The sequence below is a fragment of the Carcharodon carcharias genome, chromosome 20, assembly GCF_017639515.1.
Source record: "Carcharodon carcharias isolate sCarCar2 chromosome 20, sCarCar2.pri, whole genome shotgun sequence".
In the NCBI taxonomy this organism is placed as follows: Eukaryota; Metazoa; Chordata; class Chondrichthyes; order Lamniformes; family Lamnidae; genus Carcharodon; species Carcharodon carcharias.
The window spans coordinates 31,042,703-31,061,204 of record NC_054486.1 but is presented as its reverse complement, the minus strand read 5'-3'; the positions used below and the strand labels follow the sequence as shown (position 1 = coordinate 31,061,204).

General features: G+C 46.0%; 1 protein-coding gene across 13 annotated transcripts in view; it reads left to right on the top strand.

Moving 5' to 3' along the window:
* The window catches only part of capn3a (calpain 3a, (p94)), a 164,704-nt gene that overhangs the window by 95,636 nt on the left and 50,566 nt on the right, over positions 1-18,502 (top strand). For 12 of the 13 annotated variants that reach the window (XR_005946270.1, XR_005946269.1, XM_041214322.1 and 9 more), the window contains 4 exons: positions 831-991; positions 1,693-1,862; positions 7,772-7,783; positions 11,581-11,789. Coding sequence is in view for 11 of the 13 variants with exons in the window: in XM_041214322.1 (XP_041070256.1) it covers positions 831-991; positions 1,693-1,862; positions 7,772-7,783; positions 11,581-11,789 (552 nt within the window). In the remaining 2 variants the exon portion in view is untranslated. The remainder of the gene's footprint in view (positions 1-830; positions 992-1,692; positions 1,863-7,771; positions 7,784-11,580; positions 11,790-18,502) is intronic. The other variant, XM_041214317.1, reaches the window with a different exon arrangement.

The window sequence follows — 18,502 nt, the reverse complement described above, 5'->3', positions numbered from 1 at the left end:
ACTGTTATTGCCTGGTAATAAAATGCTGCCAGTGCTACAGGGGGCACTTAAGGGAGTAGAAAACTCCAAAAATCCAAGTAATCAGTGGCCTTTTATGCCTCTTTGCAACAACGGACCCCACCCCATAAGCCGGAGCTTGGCTCCCTTAAGACACCCCCTCCCCATCACCCCAAATGTGCCAGTGTCTTGCTATGCTAAAATTTGATTACACTGGCACCAGCCCCAACCTCTTGTCAGCCCAACTGCTGTGCCGTTGGAGGACCCAAGCGCCACACTCTTCACCCTGCTTTCCGCTACCATTGTGGAAGAAGGAGGTCACTACAGGATCCTTTCACTTCACTGGGGGGACCTCATGGCCAATACTGCTGCTTGCAGGGGCTTCCCACCACAGTCCATTTGATGGCCCTGGGAAATAGAAGCAACATTTATCAATACCAGGAAAATCTGCTGGGGACTTAGACCTTGCTGAATCCCATCATTTGCATTTGACAGGTGAGAAGAGGTGGTCAGCAGTGGCCCAGTGGTGCAGGGGTAGGGTCAGTGGATGAGGCAATGGTGGGCCTAAATGCCTGATTTTCTTCCCATTTCTACTGCTATATCACCCAATTTCTGGTAGAGTAGTGGAGGAAAATCCAGCCCCTGGTGTTAAATGTGATGACCTGCAGCATTCCCCAGTACTGATCAATACAAAATATTAAACGTCAGTCAAATTGTTATCATTAAATGCTTTAAAAAATCAGGAAACATGAAATATGGGTGATTCCCAATGAATGACGTGATTTTTAAACTTTGGACTATATATGATACTTTTTTCATGTTGCTACATGCAGGATGTCTTTCGATGATTTCAAGAAGAATTTCACAAAGTTGGAGATTTGTAATCTGACACCAGATGCACTGGGTGATGATAAGCTCCATAAGTGGACTGTATCTATCAATGAAGGACGGTGGGTAAAAGGCTGTTCGGCTGGGGGCTGCCGCAACTATCCAGGTAGGTCCTAACCTTTCCTGTTACCAACAGTTGCTTCTTTTCTTCCATCTTTTTTATTTATTTTCAGTTTGTCTTCTTCTTTTCTCTAGTTTCTTTCTCCTTTTTCATTTGTTCTTGGGATGTGGTGTGATATTGTCAAAACCGCATTTACTGCCCATCCTTGGTTGCCCTGAGAAGTTACTGCTACAATCATATTTAGTAGGGACTTGTCTTACCACTGAACATCATGATGATTGTATACAACTAAGTGTTTGCTAATGTACTTGAGAGGCCATTTAGAAGCAACTACATAATGGGAGGCTAGAGTCATTTGTAGGCTCCATCTGGATGGTTGTTGTATTCTCCACTCCTGAAAACGTTTGGTTTTTATGACAATCTGAAGTTTTCATGGTTATTTTTCTGGTGCCAGCCGGTAAATCACCAAGTTTATTGTTTCTCATTTTGCTTTCTTTTTCCCTCCCTCTTTAGGTTTTATTCTTTGTGTTCCTTTTCCTTTCTTGCTTTCTCCATTCCTTTTCTTTAGCTCTGTCTTGCTCTCTCCTCTCTCGTTCTTCTCCATTTGTGCTTACTTTCCTTTTTCCTTCTTGCTGTCTGTTCTTGCCTCCTATCCCTTTGTTTTCTTTCTTTCTCTTTACTTTTAGACTCTGTAGGTAGAGATCAGCCGAAGACCAATCTCTTTCCCTCTCATCCTTTCATTTAAGACACATTCTGGACAAACCCTCAGTACCGACTGAAACTCTGTGAGGAGGATGATGATCCTGATGTTGCTGAGGTCCTCTGCACGTTTGTCGTCGCTCTGATGCAAAAGAATCGTCGGAAGGAGCGCAGGATGGGCATCAACTTCCATACCATTGGATTCGCTATTTATGAGGTAAATTCTGAAGATGCAATTTGGGAAATTTGCATAATATTTGGAGGTCATTCTACAATGCAGGATTAGCGTTATGCCACCGTACCAACCTGGTCATAATTTGGCATTAATTAGATAATTTTAGGCAGAAATAGCAAGGTAATGCCTGTTTTGATTTTTAAAGATGCTAACATCAGTATAGTAAGAAATGGATTTATATCTCACATTTCATGACCTCAAGAAGTCCTAAAGCGCTTCCTAGCCAATAAAATGCTTTTGACATGCAATACCTGTTATAATATCAAAAAACAGCATATTTGTCAGACAGCAAGGTCCCATATACAGCAACAAGATAAGGGCGATGGAGAATGTAAATAGGGAAGTCTTGCTACAACTGTACAGCACATTGGTGAGATCACACATAGAGTACTTTGGTCTCCTTACTCAAGGAGGGGATATACTTGCATTGAAAACAGTTGAGAGAAGGTTCATTAAGTTGATTCCTGGGATGAAGGGGTTGTCTTATGAGGAAAGGTTGAGCAGGTTAGGCCTATATTGGAGTTAAGAAGAATGAGAGATGATCTTATTGAAATGTCTAAGGTTCTGAGGGGGCTTGACAGGGCAGATGCTGAGAGGATGTTGCCCCTCATGGAGGAATCTAGAAATTGGGGGCATAGTTTCCAAATAAAGGGTCTCCCATTTAAGTTGAGGAGGAATTTCTTCTCTCAGAGGGTCGTTAGTCTTTGAAATTCTCTTCTACAGAGAGCAATGGAGGCTGGATCAATGAATATATTCAAGACAGAGCTAGACAGATTTTTGATTGACAAGTGAGTCAGTCATAATCAGTTCAGTCATGGGCTTATTAATTGGCAAGGCAATCTCGATGGGCCTAGTGGCTACTCCTGATCCTGCTTTTATTTTTTATGATCTTATAAGTAACCTGATAATCTGCTTTAGGGATTTTTAGCTGTGGGATAAATGTTGATCGGGGAGATGTCAAAGAGTGGTTGGAATTTCAAAGATCCATCAGAGAGGGTAAAGGAGGTCCTGGTTTGACATCTCATCTGAAATGGTACCTCTGACACTGCAATGCTCCCCTAGTACTGCATTGAATTGTCAGCGAAGATCATATGCTGAAGTTACTGTACCAATGACCTCCTGATGCAGCGGTGATTGCTATTAAGGAAGCCAAGTTTGACAACCAGTAAGAGGTGGTTGGCTAAGGGGAAAGGACAATACAGGTTAAAGTCTTGATTACATATAGTCTGTGCTGTATGTTAAAGAGTCTCAGATTTGGGTAGTACTAGCTGCCTCTAGACTTGTTGCTATAGCAGCAGCAGTAAGACTGTGTGTAGTACTTCTTGGGCCAACATGCAGTGGTCAGTAGCCAAGAAGCTACATGCCTTGCCAGTGGTGGCCACAGTGAATGGGAGATCCCAACCTCAAATCAATCCTGTCAATAGCGGGGAGAGGAGTGGGAACAGCCTCCTGCAATGGTTTGGGTCACAGCTCATCTGACAATGTTTAAAGTGTCACTGCAGCTCTTGGCATGTACAAGAGATATTGGATGTCACTGCTAAGTGGTTTCTAAGTGGTTTCCTCCCTCCTTGTAAACTACCACCTCATCTTCACCATGCATCTTCTCTCCAATGTCCTTGAATGTGTTGTAGATTCCCAAATGCATGCCCATCATTCCATCAACTCTGTGTCTGAATCCCTCCAAGTATGTTTCTGGCCCATCACATTATTGAAATCCCCTTATCAAAGTAACAATGACATCCTGTGTGAAGTTGGTAAACTATTCCTCCTCATCCTCCTCATCTGCAGCCTTTAACCCAGTTGACTGCATCATACTCCTCCAACACCTCTATTTCATTGTCCAGTTGGGTTAATACTGCATTTGTGTGGGTATCCTTATCTATGCAGTCGTAGCAAGAGAATCACCTACAATGACTTCTCTTGCTTCTCCCACACCGTTATCTACAGAGTTCCCCTAAGGATCAATCCTTGATCTCTTTCCATTTCCCATCTGTATGCTGCCCTTTGAGCAACATCAGCATTGGATGAGCTGAAATTTCCTCAAATTAAATAATCACAAGACTGAAGCCATTGGGTGGAATTTTCCATTCTGGAAATTAAGTCCAGTGGTGCACAGGATAGTTGGCATGATTCTTGCTGGGCGGTGGGGCAGGTAAACATGTGCGACCTTCCGCTTCTGAGCTTATTAATTATGCATCTGCAAAGTGCTTAGTGACTTTCATGGTGGGGTGGGCAGGAAGTCACTCACCCTGCTATTAGCTCACGAGGTTGAAGGTCTTGGCGCCATATTTAAATGACACCCAGACATTTGCTCCAGGTTACTCCTCCAGAGTTCTTGCGGCCACAGCTCATACTGGGGAAAGTCGCAGATGTGAGCAACCACATTTGGGGACATACAAAGGCGCCTCCGGCATTGCTGCTCTCTAGCTAAGAGCACTGCCGGCGATACACTCATGGTCGGGCTACTGCTCGGCATAGCAATGGTCCATGTTTTGCCAGGTACTTGATTTTATAGAGGCCCTGCTGCCTCTTGCTGCTCAAGGTCTTGCTCCTCATGGCCCCTTGTCAACCGGCGATGGGCCTTCCTTCTCCTCATCTGGATGAGAGCCATTACCAAGTCAGGGTTGCCTGCAGCCTGCATCATTGATGTCTCAGTGGATGTGTGAATGAATTGAAGTCAGCATTTCATTTACAGGTTTCCCTCCATCTCAAAGCCAGCAGGCAAATGCTAAGTCCTTCACCTGGCCTCCATTTAGACATGTGCACGCCTGATCCCAACGGGCATAAAATCATGCAAAATGACGTCAGGCACGTACACTTCATCCAAGGGCGGGATCAAATTTCTGTTATGATTTAAAATTAAAATAAATATCTGGGGATTTTTTTTTTAATGAGGTATACTTTCAGGTGCTTGATTGTGCTGCATGGACATTTTTTGCAGCATTTTTGTGCTTTCTTTTATTATTTGGAGGTCTGTAGCTCCCTGAGGCAACTGTCTGCCTTCAGGGAGCTCAGTGGAAGCGCTCACCAGCACCTGTGGTGACATCGGTGCCCCCCCTTTTCTCGCCCCAACATGCATTGCTGAGCCTTTCTCCGGGCACGTTTCACGCTGGCTGGCTGTTACTTGGCCAGCCAGAGTGAAATGGCAGTTGGGGGCTGATCGCAGGCGGAAGTGCATTTTACATCCGCTTCAAGGCCCGCCAATCGTGTGCCCGACAAATGTAAAATTCAGGCCATGGTGTTCCAGCCCACCCCTTCCAAGTAAAGGACACCTTGGAGGACCAGAAGTGGGTGTTCTTCCCGTTCATACATGAATGCATATGGAGACATTGCTCTTTGACCAGGGTAATGAGAGCCATTTGCAAGAAGCCTCAAGAAGACACTTTTCGGTGCTTGTCTTCACTACCCTCGAAACTCTATAGAGAGACCATTGCCTTGGCAGCATAGAAGGACTAATTGCATGATCCCTTGTCAACTATGACCATTCACCCAGGAGGATGAAGGTTTGGAGTGGTGAGTTGGCTGCCCTCCACCAGCCAAGCCCCTTGGCTGCATTCCACTTCATTCCCTCCTCTTCATCCCTGCTTCTGTCAGCAGCTGATGGTAAATGGCACTGAATCAATGACAGCTTCACACCTTGCTGGGATTTTGATGTTATGGGATCATGAGTCGGGAACAAACCTGCTGCAATGCGGGCTTCACCAGGAGAACACAAGGGAGCATCTTTGATATCCAGTTGCCTCATAATTATTAGGGTGTCCCTTTAGTCAGCTGCTTGTGCTGACCTTGAACTCTGCCCACCTGAAAAGACTCTTCTCCCACCTCGTGGGATCTCACAGATTGACTATGTGATCAAGGTCAGTTTGGAAAAATGGCACGTGTCACCTTTCAAACTCACTCCACTACCTTCTACCTTCTACCTTCCTGCTGTCACCCATCAAATTTCCCCTATCACCATAGACCCAGCCCCCATCCCTCCCAGTATCACTGTTCCTCTTTCCTCTGTCACATTTGAACCCCACCCCATTGCCCTGTTATCTATCATGATCCACCTCTACATGCTTTTCCCCCCCTTGGAGCTGACACCTGTTACCATCCACATGCCCACCCTGACCCTGCCCCCGCCTGTTACCTGAGCCACCTGTCCCCTTCCATGAACCACCCGATGCGACCTTCACCTACCAGACTCTCACCCTGGACCTGCCACCCTACTGCATTCCAATCCCCCTCTACTGCATTCCAATCCCCCCCTGTCAGTGTGACCATTCCTTCCTGTCACCAGTAACCTGAGAATCCCCCCAGGACCCCAACATTGACATCACTGACCTCACCCCCCCAAATCACTCTCCCATTTCCTCGACACACTCTCCACCCTTCCCCCATAAGTTTACCTCCCCTCTCCAGTCTTCACTCCACCCTTCCACCCTAAACCCCTCCCCATGTCCCTCCAGCCTTCACCTGCATCCCTTGTCCAGCCCAGTGCAGTGTCTGCTAACAGCAGTTGAGTGAAGTTATGTGAGGCCCCCAAGGAGAGAGCAACATCTCCGGACCTCAAAGTTGTGGAAGACGTAAAACTCACCAGGTGCATGCCACTTATATACAGTTGTAAAACTGAACATTCTAAATTCTCGCTGAGGGGGGGAGCTTAATTTGGAGGATGAATTTAATTCTGACAATGCATGCAAATGGGATTTCCAACATTGTTCGTCAGGAAGCTCGACCTGCCTTTAATCCACCTTAAAAGTCAGGAGAACAAAGTTCCAACTGTTTATCGCACCGTCGGGAAACAGATTTTTTTGCCTTTCACCAAATTAAGTGCCCTTGCCTGCCACGATTCCCGCTGCTGGTGGGCGTGGAAAATTCTTCCCATTGCCTTCAGTCCCACCAAATCCTGCTCGCCCATCACCCCTCTGCTTGCAGACTTACTTTGGCTTCCAGCCCACCAATGCCTTGATTTCAAAATTCTCATCCCTATATTGAAATTGCTCCATGGCCTTGCAGCTCCCTATCTGGTAACCTCCATGCCTTCACGATACCTTTGCTCCTCCAATTTGGTTTTACACCCACCCCTTTTTTTATTGCCCCCTCATATCCACTGCACCTTCAATGTGGGCCCCACGCTCTGGAATTCCCTCCCTGAACCTCTCTACCTCTCTCTCCTCCTTCAAGTTACTCCATAAAACATACTTCTTTGCAAATATTTGGTCACCGGTCCTAAGAAAGAAAGACTTGCATTTATGCAGCACTTTTATTAACCTCAGGGTGTCCCAAAGTGCTATATAGCCAATTAAGTACTTTTGAAGTGTAGCCACTATTGTATGAAGGAAGCATTGGAGCCAGTTGTGCAAAACTAGTTCCCACAGTGATATGATAATAACCAGATGAAGTGTTATTTGGTAATGTTGATTGAGGAATAAATATTGATCACAACACCAGAGATCGCTCCCTTACGCTTCTTCGAAATTGGTACTGTGGTATCTTTCTACTTTCACTTGCAGGAAGGGTGAAGCAGTGACCAGGCAAAGGTGGAAGGGATAGTGCAGGCTTTCCGGGGAGGGATGATGCAAGCTGTCTGGGCAGAGATAGTGCAGGCTTCTGGGTGTTCTTTAAATATGATGCCCGGACCTTTGACCCTATGAGGTAATAGCCAAGGAGCCCCACACCTCGCAGATGCATATTTAATGAGTTGAACAGTGCAAGATCGCACGTGGTCAGATGTTTCCACCCCCCCACCGCCCCACCAGAAATCACTCTCACTTCCGCTCCTGCCACCCGACTTAGACACCAGAACAGAAGATTGTGAAAGTTAGATTGACGAGTTACTATCAATGTGTCAAAGTGTTGGTTTGTGTGGAGTTGGCTCTTTTAACATTTTTCTTTTCTTTGTAAAGGTGCCCAAAGAGGTAAATAAGCAAGGAGAGGATGGCCACGGATTGGAGTAACATGTTGCAATATAATGTTTGTTGTAATGTTTGCTGTTACAAATTTACTGCAAAGTGTTTGTTGTAACATTAGTTGTGACTTATTTGCTTTAATACATTTCCTGTGTCTTGTTTTCTGTGCCTTGTTTGCAGTGCCTAGTTTGCTGTGTACTGTCCAATTCTGAAAGGGCTGTGTTATGTTTTTTGCCATTGCAATCTGGCTGGGCTTCAGCTAAACAAACACTCACTGGTTGGAGATTTTATTCCTGTCTTTCCTTTCCACTTTGGTTACTGTTTTGTGATCATCCTTCTGTGCAACTGTCTAAAGAAATCTTGCTCTATAATCTAACATGGTGCACAGCAAATCATTCCTTTCAATGTGTCAATTATTTTATGAACTTAATCACTTGTGCAGCTAAATATAAAAATTATATATGGACAGCCCCAGAAATAGAAGGTACAGTCAGAGATTTGCAAAAGGTATTAGAATTCCCATACAATTGAGCAGACATGTAAAATGAAATTAAACTCTGATATATGAACAGTAATGTGTACTGGACTGAGGAGTGAGTATCATAAGAAGGCAATTGGTCTGAAGTGGCAGAAGGAGTAATGGTAGACTCAACAGACAGTCTAGACCAAAGACAGAGTAAATCTTGAGCTATTGAACTGCCAGAGTCAGCAGATTCCATACAATATAAATATTGACATTTGATGTTACATTTCAGAAGTTATTTGTTTAGTTATAAGGAACCTTAGAAGCAAAGCTAAGAAGAAGCTTTAATAGATATAAATGCTCTGCACTGAAATGAATGTTCAGTCAGCTGATTTCTTTGGACATGTAAGACATGTTTATGGGTGGGATGGATTGCATGGGAGTGCGAAAATGTAGGTATCCCTACTATACTTGGCGACCAAGGCCATTGGACTCCTTAATCTGGCCAAGATCTGGACAATGTACTGAAGCAACTATCAAAACAAGTAGCTTGCCAGGGTTTATTTGGCCAGAACAGTGTAGGACAAATCTTGACAGATTATGCTGAGGCTCTGCAACCCTGGGATATTAAAGGAAGTAGCTACAGAGACAGTGGATACACTGGTAGTAATCTTCCAAGAATCCTTAGATTCTGGAAAAGTCCCAGAAGATTGGAAAACTGCCAATGTCATGCCTTTATCCAAAAAGGGAGGGAGACATAAAACAGGTGACTATAGGCCAGTTAGCTTAACATCCGTCATTGGGAAAATGTTACAGTCTATTATAAAGGATGTGTTAGCAGAGCATTTAGAAATGCGTAATATAATCGAGCAGAGTCAGCATAGCTTCATGAAGGGGAAATCATGCCTGACAAATTTATTAGAATTCTTTGAGGAGGTAACAAGCAGGATAGATAAAGGGGAACCAGTAGATATAATATATTTGGATTTCCAAAAGGTATTTGATAAGGTACCGCACATAAGGATACTTAATAAGATAAAATTCCATGGTGTTGGCGGGTAGTATATTAGCATGGATAGAGGATTGGCTAACTAATAGATGATAGAAAGTTGGGATAAGGGGGACATTTTCAGGATGGCAACCTGTAACTAGTGGAGTGCCACATGGATCAGTTCTGGGGCCATAATTATTTACAATATATATTAATGACTTGGATGAGGGAAGTGAATGTACTATTGCCAAGTTTGTGGATGACACAAAAGTAGGTGGGAAGGCAAGTGGTGAGGATCAGAAAGATTAAGTGAGTGCGCGACAGATAGAATATAATGTGGGAAAATGTGAAGTTATGCACTTTGGCAGGAAGAATAGAGGGGTTGAATATTATTTAAATGGAGAAAGACTGCAGAAAGCTGCAGCACAGAGGGATTTGGGAGTCCTCGTGCATGAATCCTAAAAAGCTAATATGCAAGTTCAGCAGGTAATAGGTAAGGCAAATGGAATGTTGGCCATTATTTCAAAAGAAATGGAGTATAAAAATAGGGAAGCCTTGTTAAAACTATACAAGGCACTGGTTCGACCACACCTAGAAAACTGTGAACAGTTTTGGTCCCCTTATCTAAGGAAGGATATACTGGCGTTGGAGGCAGTCTAGAGAAGTTTCACTAGGTTGATCTCGGGTATGGAGGGACTTTCTTATGAAGAGAGGTTGAGTAAGGTTGGGCCTTTACTCACTGAAGTTTAGAAGAATAATAGGCGGCCTTATTGAAGTGTATAAGATTCTTAGGGAGCTTGACAGGGTAGATGCTGAGAGGTTGTTTCCCCTAGTGGTAGAGTCTAGGACCAGAGGGCATAAACTCAGAGCAACGGTCACCCATTTAAGACAGAGATGAGGGGGAATTTCTTCTCTCTGGGGGTAGTGAATATGTGGAATTCTTTACCGCAGAGGACAGTAGAGGCTGGGTCATTAAGTATATTCAAGGTTGAGATAGATAGATTTTTAATTAGTAAGGGAATCAAAGGTTATTGGGAAAGGCAGGAAAGTGGGGTTGAGGATTATCAGATCAGCCATGATCTGATTGAATGGCGGAGCAGACTCGATGAGCCAGATGGACTACTTCTACTCCTCCATTTTATGGTCTTATACACCGATCAAATTAAAGTTGGAGTACAATGTTCAGTTCTGGTTGCCAAGCCATAAACATCAAATGCATACATTGGGGTGGGAGGATTAGGAATGAAACCAATCCCAAGGGTAAGAAAGGTGAATTGTGATGCAAAATCAAAGAGGCTTAACTTCTTAGTCCTGCTTTGCCACTGCCATTATGCCATCTCAAACTTTTACAGCTACCCCCCCTCATTCTATCCCTATCCTTCCTAAATAAGTTGTATCCTGCAATATTTAACTGCTAGTCCTGTTTGTTGTGTAGCTATGTTTCAGTTATTCTAACCATAACTGATTCCTCACTACAAATTGTTGCTTTCATTATGTGAACAGGCAGCTAATTCATTTTCCCCTCACTTTATTTTAAGTATTTGTATAATTATGTTTCATAGCTTTATTTGTTCCCTGAAATTTATGTTTCCCTTATTTCTCACCTCGGTCTCACCTTTACTCTCATCTCTTATTTCCCTTATCTTCAAGCTACTGTTATTTCTTTAGATCCCTGGCATCTTTCCCCCACCACCACTGCACTGCGCAACCTCCCCCCCACCGCCCCCCCCCCCCCAACCCCACCCAGTCCCCCAGCCAGCCTTGGTCCATCTCCCTCATCTAAAGTTCTATTCACAACCCTGTTTATCCTTTCTGCTAGGACACTGATTCCACTCCAGTTCTGGAAGAGCCCATCCCAGTGATATAACTCCTTCCTGTCCCAGTAGGGGGGGGCCAGAGTTCCATGAAATGAAATTCCTTCCTACACCAGTCTTTCAGCTGTACATTAATCTCCTTGATCTGCCTATCCCTATGCCAATTAGCATGTGGCTCAGTGCTAATTCCGAGATTATCACCAATGGAATCCTTTTTAATTTAATTCTGAGCTCCTGACACTATTATTAAATCTTTCTTTTAAATTCCCTAACTAATCCCTAACTTCATCTGCCCTTTAGCATTCACGTTCTTACAATCTGCTGCGTGAAGAACTTATTCCTCGATTTGCTTTTAATTGGCTCAATTTAAAGATTCTGTTCCCATTTACTTGTTTCTCCTGCCAGTGGAAAGACTCATTCCCTACCCAACACTGTCAGTCCTCCCAGAATCCATGTACATTATACAGTATGGGAATGTTTGATTTCACGACTAGAACAGAGATGTGTATAAGTTTATTCACTTGTTTCTTTTTCCTAGATGCAAGGCAATAAGCAACACCTTCCCAAAGATTTTTTCCTCTACCGGGCATCTAAGTGCAGGTCTAAGTCATACATTAACCTGCGGGAGGTATCGCAGCGTTTCAGCCTGCCTCCAGGGGAATACGTCATTGTCCCTTCCACATACGATCCACACCAAGAAGGCGAGTTTGTCCTCAGGGTCTTCTCGGAAAAGCACAACCTGTCAGAGTAAGTCAGCTCTCACCAGGCAACAGTGCGGATGGAGACCAGGGTAGTAAACAATGTGTTACAAGGGAGAGCTGCCTTGTCAAAAGTCCCCTCCTTGTCCCACCTTATAGAAGAGTAATGATAGTAGTGTTCAAAAGAAGAGGAGGGAGTTTTCCCAATGTCCTGTTGCAACACCACCTAAAAAAACGATTAACTAGTTGTTCATTGCTCTGCTGCTCATGCGGGCTTGGTGTGTGCAGAATGGCTGTCATGTCTGCAACATAAAAACAGTCAGTGCGTTTCAATGTAGTCCATAGTTTGTGAAGTGGACTGAAGCGTTTCTATGAAATGTGATACAGTATTCCATAAACACAAGTTTTAATTTTTTTCAGATCTCTCTTTGCTACTGTGTAAGCCTTTGGTGAAAACCTAAGTTACTCATCTCCAGAATTATTCTTAAGTTGTTTTAAAGTGATGGTCTTAGGATCAGAACCTCCTATAAAAATTAGGCTGTTGTATGGTTAGTTGGTTAATTTTCTTTCTCAGTTAATTTTAAATTATTGTTAAACAATAAGTCTCAGCTACTCCTCATGGCTTAGTTGCAATAGGCCGTGAGTTGTGTGAACCCAGAAGGTTTGTGCTTTATCCAAATCTCTGCTGAGTTACCAGATCTAAGCTGGAGTGACAGCAGATGCACAGTAAGTGATCTCAGTTCCCCTGAGCTAGTGATTGGAAAATTTGGCCAAGTCCCTGGTACTGATCATTATCTAGTGACCCTACTGAGAAGTGTGTGCAAATTAGTTGATCGCAGGATTGGACTGCACCATGATATCCGCCATGGCAGGATATCCTGCAAATACTATCAATGCCTGCACGTGTAGAATGGCTGCTTGTTGAGGTCCTGAAAGATGCGCTTTGCTGCAACAAAGAGAATATTGGTGAGGCTTTGGTGAGACCACATTTGGAGTACAGTAGTGTGTACAGTTTTGAATATTCGTGCCTTAGAGGGGTTGCAAGAAGGTTCACTGGACAGATTCCTGGAATGAGAGGACTGTCCTATAAGGAGAGATTGAGTAAAATGGACCTATATTCTCTGGAGTTTGGATGTATGAGAGAAGATCTCAGTGAAATGTATAAAGTTCTTGGAGAGCTTGATAGGGTAAATGCTGACATGCTGCTTCCCGTGGTAGGACAGTCTAGAATGAGGACTCAAAGGATGTTATTTAATGGAGGTGATGGGGGTCTTGCCCATCAGCTGCAGACCCAGCGTGAGCCCAGGGTCATCTCTTTTCGGGGAGGCCTACCAAATTAAGTGCCACTCAGGTATTTAACTAGACAGCGGCAGGCCTTCCCCTGGATTCAGGACCCCTGTGGCGAAAGTCCCACTCTCTGGCCAATCAGAGGCAGGCAGCTGTAATGACTAGCATTGCCACTGGGAATGTGGTTCCCGGTTCAACACCCACCCAAGGCCTTTGTTGCTAGATCTCAGGCCACAGGTGAGTGATGGTGGGAGAGATTCGTGGGGTTGGGGGAGGAGGGGAGTTGGCAGCAAAGGAAGGGGCTGGCTCTCACAAAGTGTCTCATCACAAATCTGGTCCCTCAATCAGGCACTGAATGCCTTTGAACAATGAGCACCCCCGAGCCCACATGCAATGCTGCATGTGCTTGCTTGTCATGATCCCCCGTCTGCCGCTGGTTTAATATCATCAGCGATGGGAATGAGGCCCTTAACTGAGCATTAATTGCCCACTAAAGGGCTTCAATTGGCAGTGAAGTGGGAAGGTAATTGACAGGCCTTCCTCCCATGAACTTAAACATGGTGGAGGCAGGAAGACGACAGCCCTCCTGCCCATTTAAAGGCCCACCCGCCACCAAACTCATTAAATTCATTAAATTCCATCCTTAGCCTCAGGATAAGGAGTGGTTATTTAAGTCTGAAATGAGGAGTAATTTCTTCAATCAGAAGTTTGTGAATCTTAAGAATTCTGTATCCCAGAGGGCTGTGGATATTCAGCCATTGAGTATATTCAAAGCTGAGATCAATTGATCTTTATGCAATAAGGGACTTGGGAATAGGATGGAAATGTGGTGTTATGAGGTATTTCAGCTATGATCTTATTAAATGGTGACGCAGGCCCGATGGACCTCATGGCCCACTTTTTCTCCTGCTTATTATGTTTTTATGAGTTAGAGCCTTCTAGAAATGAAAAGTTGGAAGTGCAGAGCCAAAGGGAAATAAATAGTCAGGTAAATGTATGTTGCCAGTGGGGAACAGGAGACTGAAAATCACATTACTGTGTTCTCACCCTATCTCTAATCAGCTTTCCCTTTGAGTGTGACTGTGCACTAAGAAGAAACCATTTGGATCTTTATGATCTCATTGGGTGGTTGGAGAAAACAAACAGGATGCAATGAGAGCTAGATTGGAGGGTTTTATAGAGGGTGATAGGATCAAGCGGCCCTGGAGTGTATCAGTAGTTGGAAGTGTTTGAGCCGTGTGTGTTAATTCAGCTGCCTCATGTCTCCAGCGCAGTTTCTTCTACAAGGGCAGAATTTTACCCTTAGCGTGTGGGATTGGCAAGGACGGTTGGGAAGCCAACCGTTGGCAGTGCTCTGCAGCCTGGGAATGAGTGTAAAGGGGCGGGCAGAAACAGGGGCATGATGTCCGCTAGGTCCAATGGTGACCCGGTGGCCGATTCAAATGTGGCCTCGGCAGCCTCTGGAAGGCTGCCACTGAAGAATGCAGAAGTCTTGTGAATGGAAACCGTAGCGGGTAGACACGGCAGGCGGGAGGGCAGGCCAGCGGGGCAGTCAGCCCTGCATTTTTCGGATAAGTGCCTCGCAGCCCTCCTGGGGGAGGTGGCAGTGAGGAAAGAAACTCTTGTCCCCAGGGACAGGAGGAGGGGTCATCTCCCCATGCCCATGCACCCCCCCCCCCACCCCCCCCCCCCCCCTCCCCCCTCCCGCCCCCACCACCCTCACCAAAAAGGCCTGGGAGGAGATGGCATCCTGGGTCAGCAGCCACAACGTGGTGAGGCACACATGGGTCCAGTGCCGCAAGTGCTTCAACGATCTCCAGCGATCAGGAAGGGTGAGTACCATGTTGGCATGGGACACTTTGCAGAACAGTTAAGAGCTGCCCATCCCACTGTGGACCTCAGAGGTGTTAATGTGTGAGTGCCAAATGTCAGTGAGGCAGGAGCTGGCCAAGGGGTGAGTCCTAGCTGCTTGGATTGAGTGCCTTGTGGCCCCAGGATCAGAAATCGACTGAGACCTGCAAGGTGTTCCTCAGGTGGCACTGGCTAGGCTGCAATGGGGCTGCAGAGAGAGAGTGGATTAATCAATGCTGCTCTGCCCTTTCTGGAAAAAAACATCCCATAACGATGCTGAGAGGTCGCGGACTGGCGGGGGACCCCTACACTACCTCATCCTCGTGTGATATGAGCAGGAGGCCCTGGAGCTGGAAAGGTGCCATGCACCTCAGTCAAGCGGCTGCAGTGAGGTTGGGGTGCCAGAGGAAGGTAAGTGCACTGAGGTGCAAAGGTCAGTTATTGCTACCATTCCAGTGTTGTCTCTCTATTGATGTGAGCCTGGAACCTGGAATCCCTATTGATAATTGGAAGATGAAGGCATCATGATGCATATCTCTGTCTCATCAGGGTGCCAGGCATGCACAATGCCAGTTTCATGATTTAAACTAATGACATATTCTTCTTGTCCCTTTTAGGCTCACCAGCAGCCATTTGTTATAAGGAGCCTGAAGGCCCATTCCTGACCTCTGAGGACCACCTTGCTCATCACGCACCTGCGTCACACCCTCTGTGTCAAGCAAGCACCAGTGCAGATACCAGCATCTTGGTGGGCATAACATCACCATGTGGTCTATCGGTGCACATCGGTGAGGGCACTTCACACTCGCTAGTGGTACAGGCAGAGACAGAGCGTGCCCAGGGCATCAGCAGTCAGAGGACTGCTGGTGACCAGGACAATGCTCAGTTGATGGCTGATGATGAGCCTCTGGAGTCGTCCTTGAGGCAGCAGATGCTGGATATCCAGCAGGGTGTGCGGGAGGATCTGGCAGAGATACATGAGGGAATGCGTGCCATGGTGTCCATTGTGGAGGAGTCCCTATGGAGCATAAGCACCGCGTTGACCCTCATGGCCGAGCGCAATGCCTCCTCCATGGAGAGAGAGGCAACTCTCATGGAGAGGCTCCTCCAGGGGCTCAATCAGGGATTCCTGGGGATGTGCTCGTACCTGCAAGCAATGACCTCAGCTGGTCAGTGTCAGTGTGGGAGATGGATTGGGCACCCTGTATCCCAGCTAGGTGCCTGTCCATCATTGGTGAGCAGGGAGGTCCAAAGCAACCTGACATTGGAGCATGAGCTGCCTGTTGTCTCTGCGGGCTCATCTCAGGGCGCACTCTGCATGATGGCAGCAGCTCCTCCGCTACTCTGCCAGTGACTGTGGCACCTGATGAAGCTGTGGCGACTGGGGAGATGCCATCCGTGGCACTGGCCGCTCCCTCCCAGGGAAGGCCAGCACAGGCTCCACGGGCCAGAGGATGCCTGCAAAGGTTATCAAGGCCAACAAGACAACAGAGTGAGCAGGCTTTCTCCAATGCCGGTGCCAGAGAAGGGGGAGCACCTGGACGTAGCACCTGCAAGCGAAAACTTAAAACACCTTAAGCACAACATGGCCTTATCAGGAGTGATATTTGGTTTCCCCATTTTTCTTTTCTTTTTTTAATGGTGTGATGGAGAAAATGGGGGAACCAAATATCACCCATGATAAGGCCATGTTGTACTTCCTGTTAACAAAAGCTCACCTGCTGGCACCTTGATGGCTACACATGTGCAGTAGATTGCACTTTGGACATAGGGGAACCCAGCAATCACTGCAAAGCATCTAGCTCGCTCTGCTTGGCTGGCCCAGTTTGATGCAACTATGGACAGCTGATTGGGACACTCCACAAAGACCCCCCACTGACCCCTGGAAAGGGCAGGAGGCATATAAGTTGAGGTCCACCATGATCTTCAGCGCCACTGGCATGGGGTGTTCACACACACAGTCAGAGCTGATCTCAGGGCCAATCCTCTGAAAGATGGAGGTCACTGTCTCCCTTGAGACATGGAGCCTCTGGCGGCATTGCACCTCAGACATATTGAGGTAACTGCATCACCGTCTGTAAACCCTGGCAGCAGGATATTAGCATCTTCTCTGGCCCCTTCTGCCTTGGACTTCCTGTTGGCTCTGCACCCCTTGTACCTGAGCCTCTTCCCCCACAGGTTGCTCCCCTGGAAGCTGAATAGGGACATCTGGCCTCCTTCCCCTTCTGGCCCTCTCTTCCTCCTCAAAGGAGGTGCCTCCAGCGGAGACGACAATCCCCATTACCAAGGTAAAGGAAGGATGTCTGATACCCGGAAGGCCCCACGTGGTGAGAATCCTCCGGGGGCCTGGAAAACAACAGTTGAGTCCTGAACTGAAGCCTCTAAAATCTCTGAATGCAACTCTGAAGTGAAATGAAGCTGTCCTGTTCACAGAAGCAACCAGCAGCAAGTGATATCCTAAACTCCTCACTAATCGCTTTGACAGTGCCACTGACCCTTCTTATCCCGCCCATGGATGAGGTTTTGCAAATTGTGGCCTGCCCGCCTGCCCATGTGACGGCCTAAAAATCACACGGGCCATGTGAAGTTGGGGACAATTGGTGTCTCAAGGGCCTTAACAGGCCACTTAATTAATGGCTGGTCTGCCTCCGTCTCCATTGCGCGCCTGTCTCGCAAAACATCGTGAGAGTCCATGTTGACCTTGGCATGCTCGGCTGACATCAACGAGCTTTATTTAACACTCGAGCAGGTTGGGCGCGCGCCCGCCCGCTAAGCTAAAACATCTGTCCCAAGTTTTAAAGATGTTTTGACTTAAAATTCTGCTATTATTAAAATTTCCTTTTCCTTTTCTCCCCCATACCATTTCCAGTCTCCCCATACAGCACATCATCCAGGAGCTAAGAGTTAGGCTCCGTACTTCACGGGCTCTTTGACAGTGCAGCTGCAGTCAGCCTTGTGTGGTGGCATCGGCACAGTCAACATCAGACCTGCCCACCAAATGGCGCCATTCAAAAGTGTAAAATTGTTTACACAATTGAAAACCGACTGTTTGTTCTTAAACCGTGTCAGATCTGAACACGGTGCTGTCTGCATTCAGGGCTACACATTCAGAGATATGCAGCCAAGCATGTGGAAAACTTGCCCATCAAACCCTTCAACTATAGCCTTCCCATTTCACAGCCTGGAGAATCAGTAGAAAAGTGTCCAAAGAGACAATAGGAGATAAAATGATTGAATTCATAGTTCTGAAATGCAGATGATATCTTCAGAGTTTGATGAATGAAATGTGTATTACTTGGAATCTTGTGTTGCATAAATAAGAATTCATTATTCAGTGGGATTGCCAACTGTGGGTGGATATATTCCTAGAAGCTTCATCTGTGATCTCCTGCCTCCAACCACCCTACCCCTACACTTCTGCCGTTGGTCGTCCGACACATCCATCCTTTCAATGTCAGCTAGAAAGCAAATAGGTTCTTCACTACTCCAGTGGGTGATTCCTGACTGTCAGTCAATAGCCTCTTTTCCAAAGTCCATTATTTTTATAACCAATCAAAAAACTGTTCAAAGATTAAAAAGAAACATTTTTTTGATTGCCCTTGTGCGTGTTTTCCTAGGGTTGTT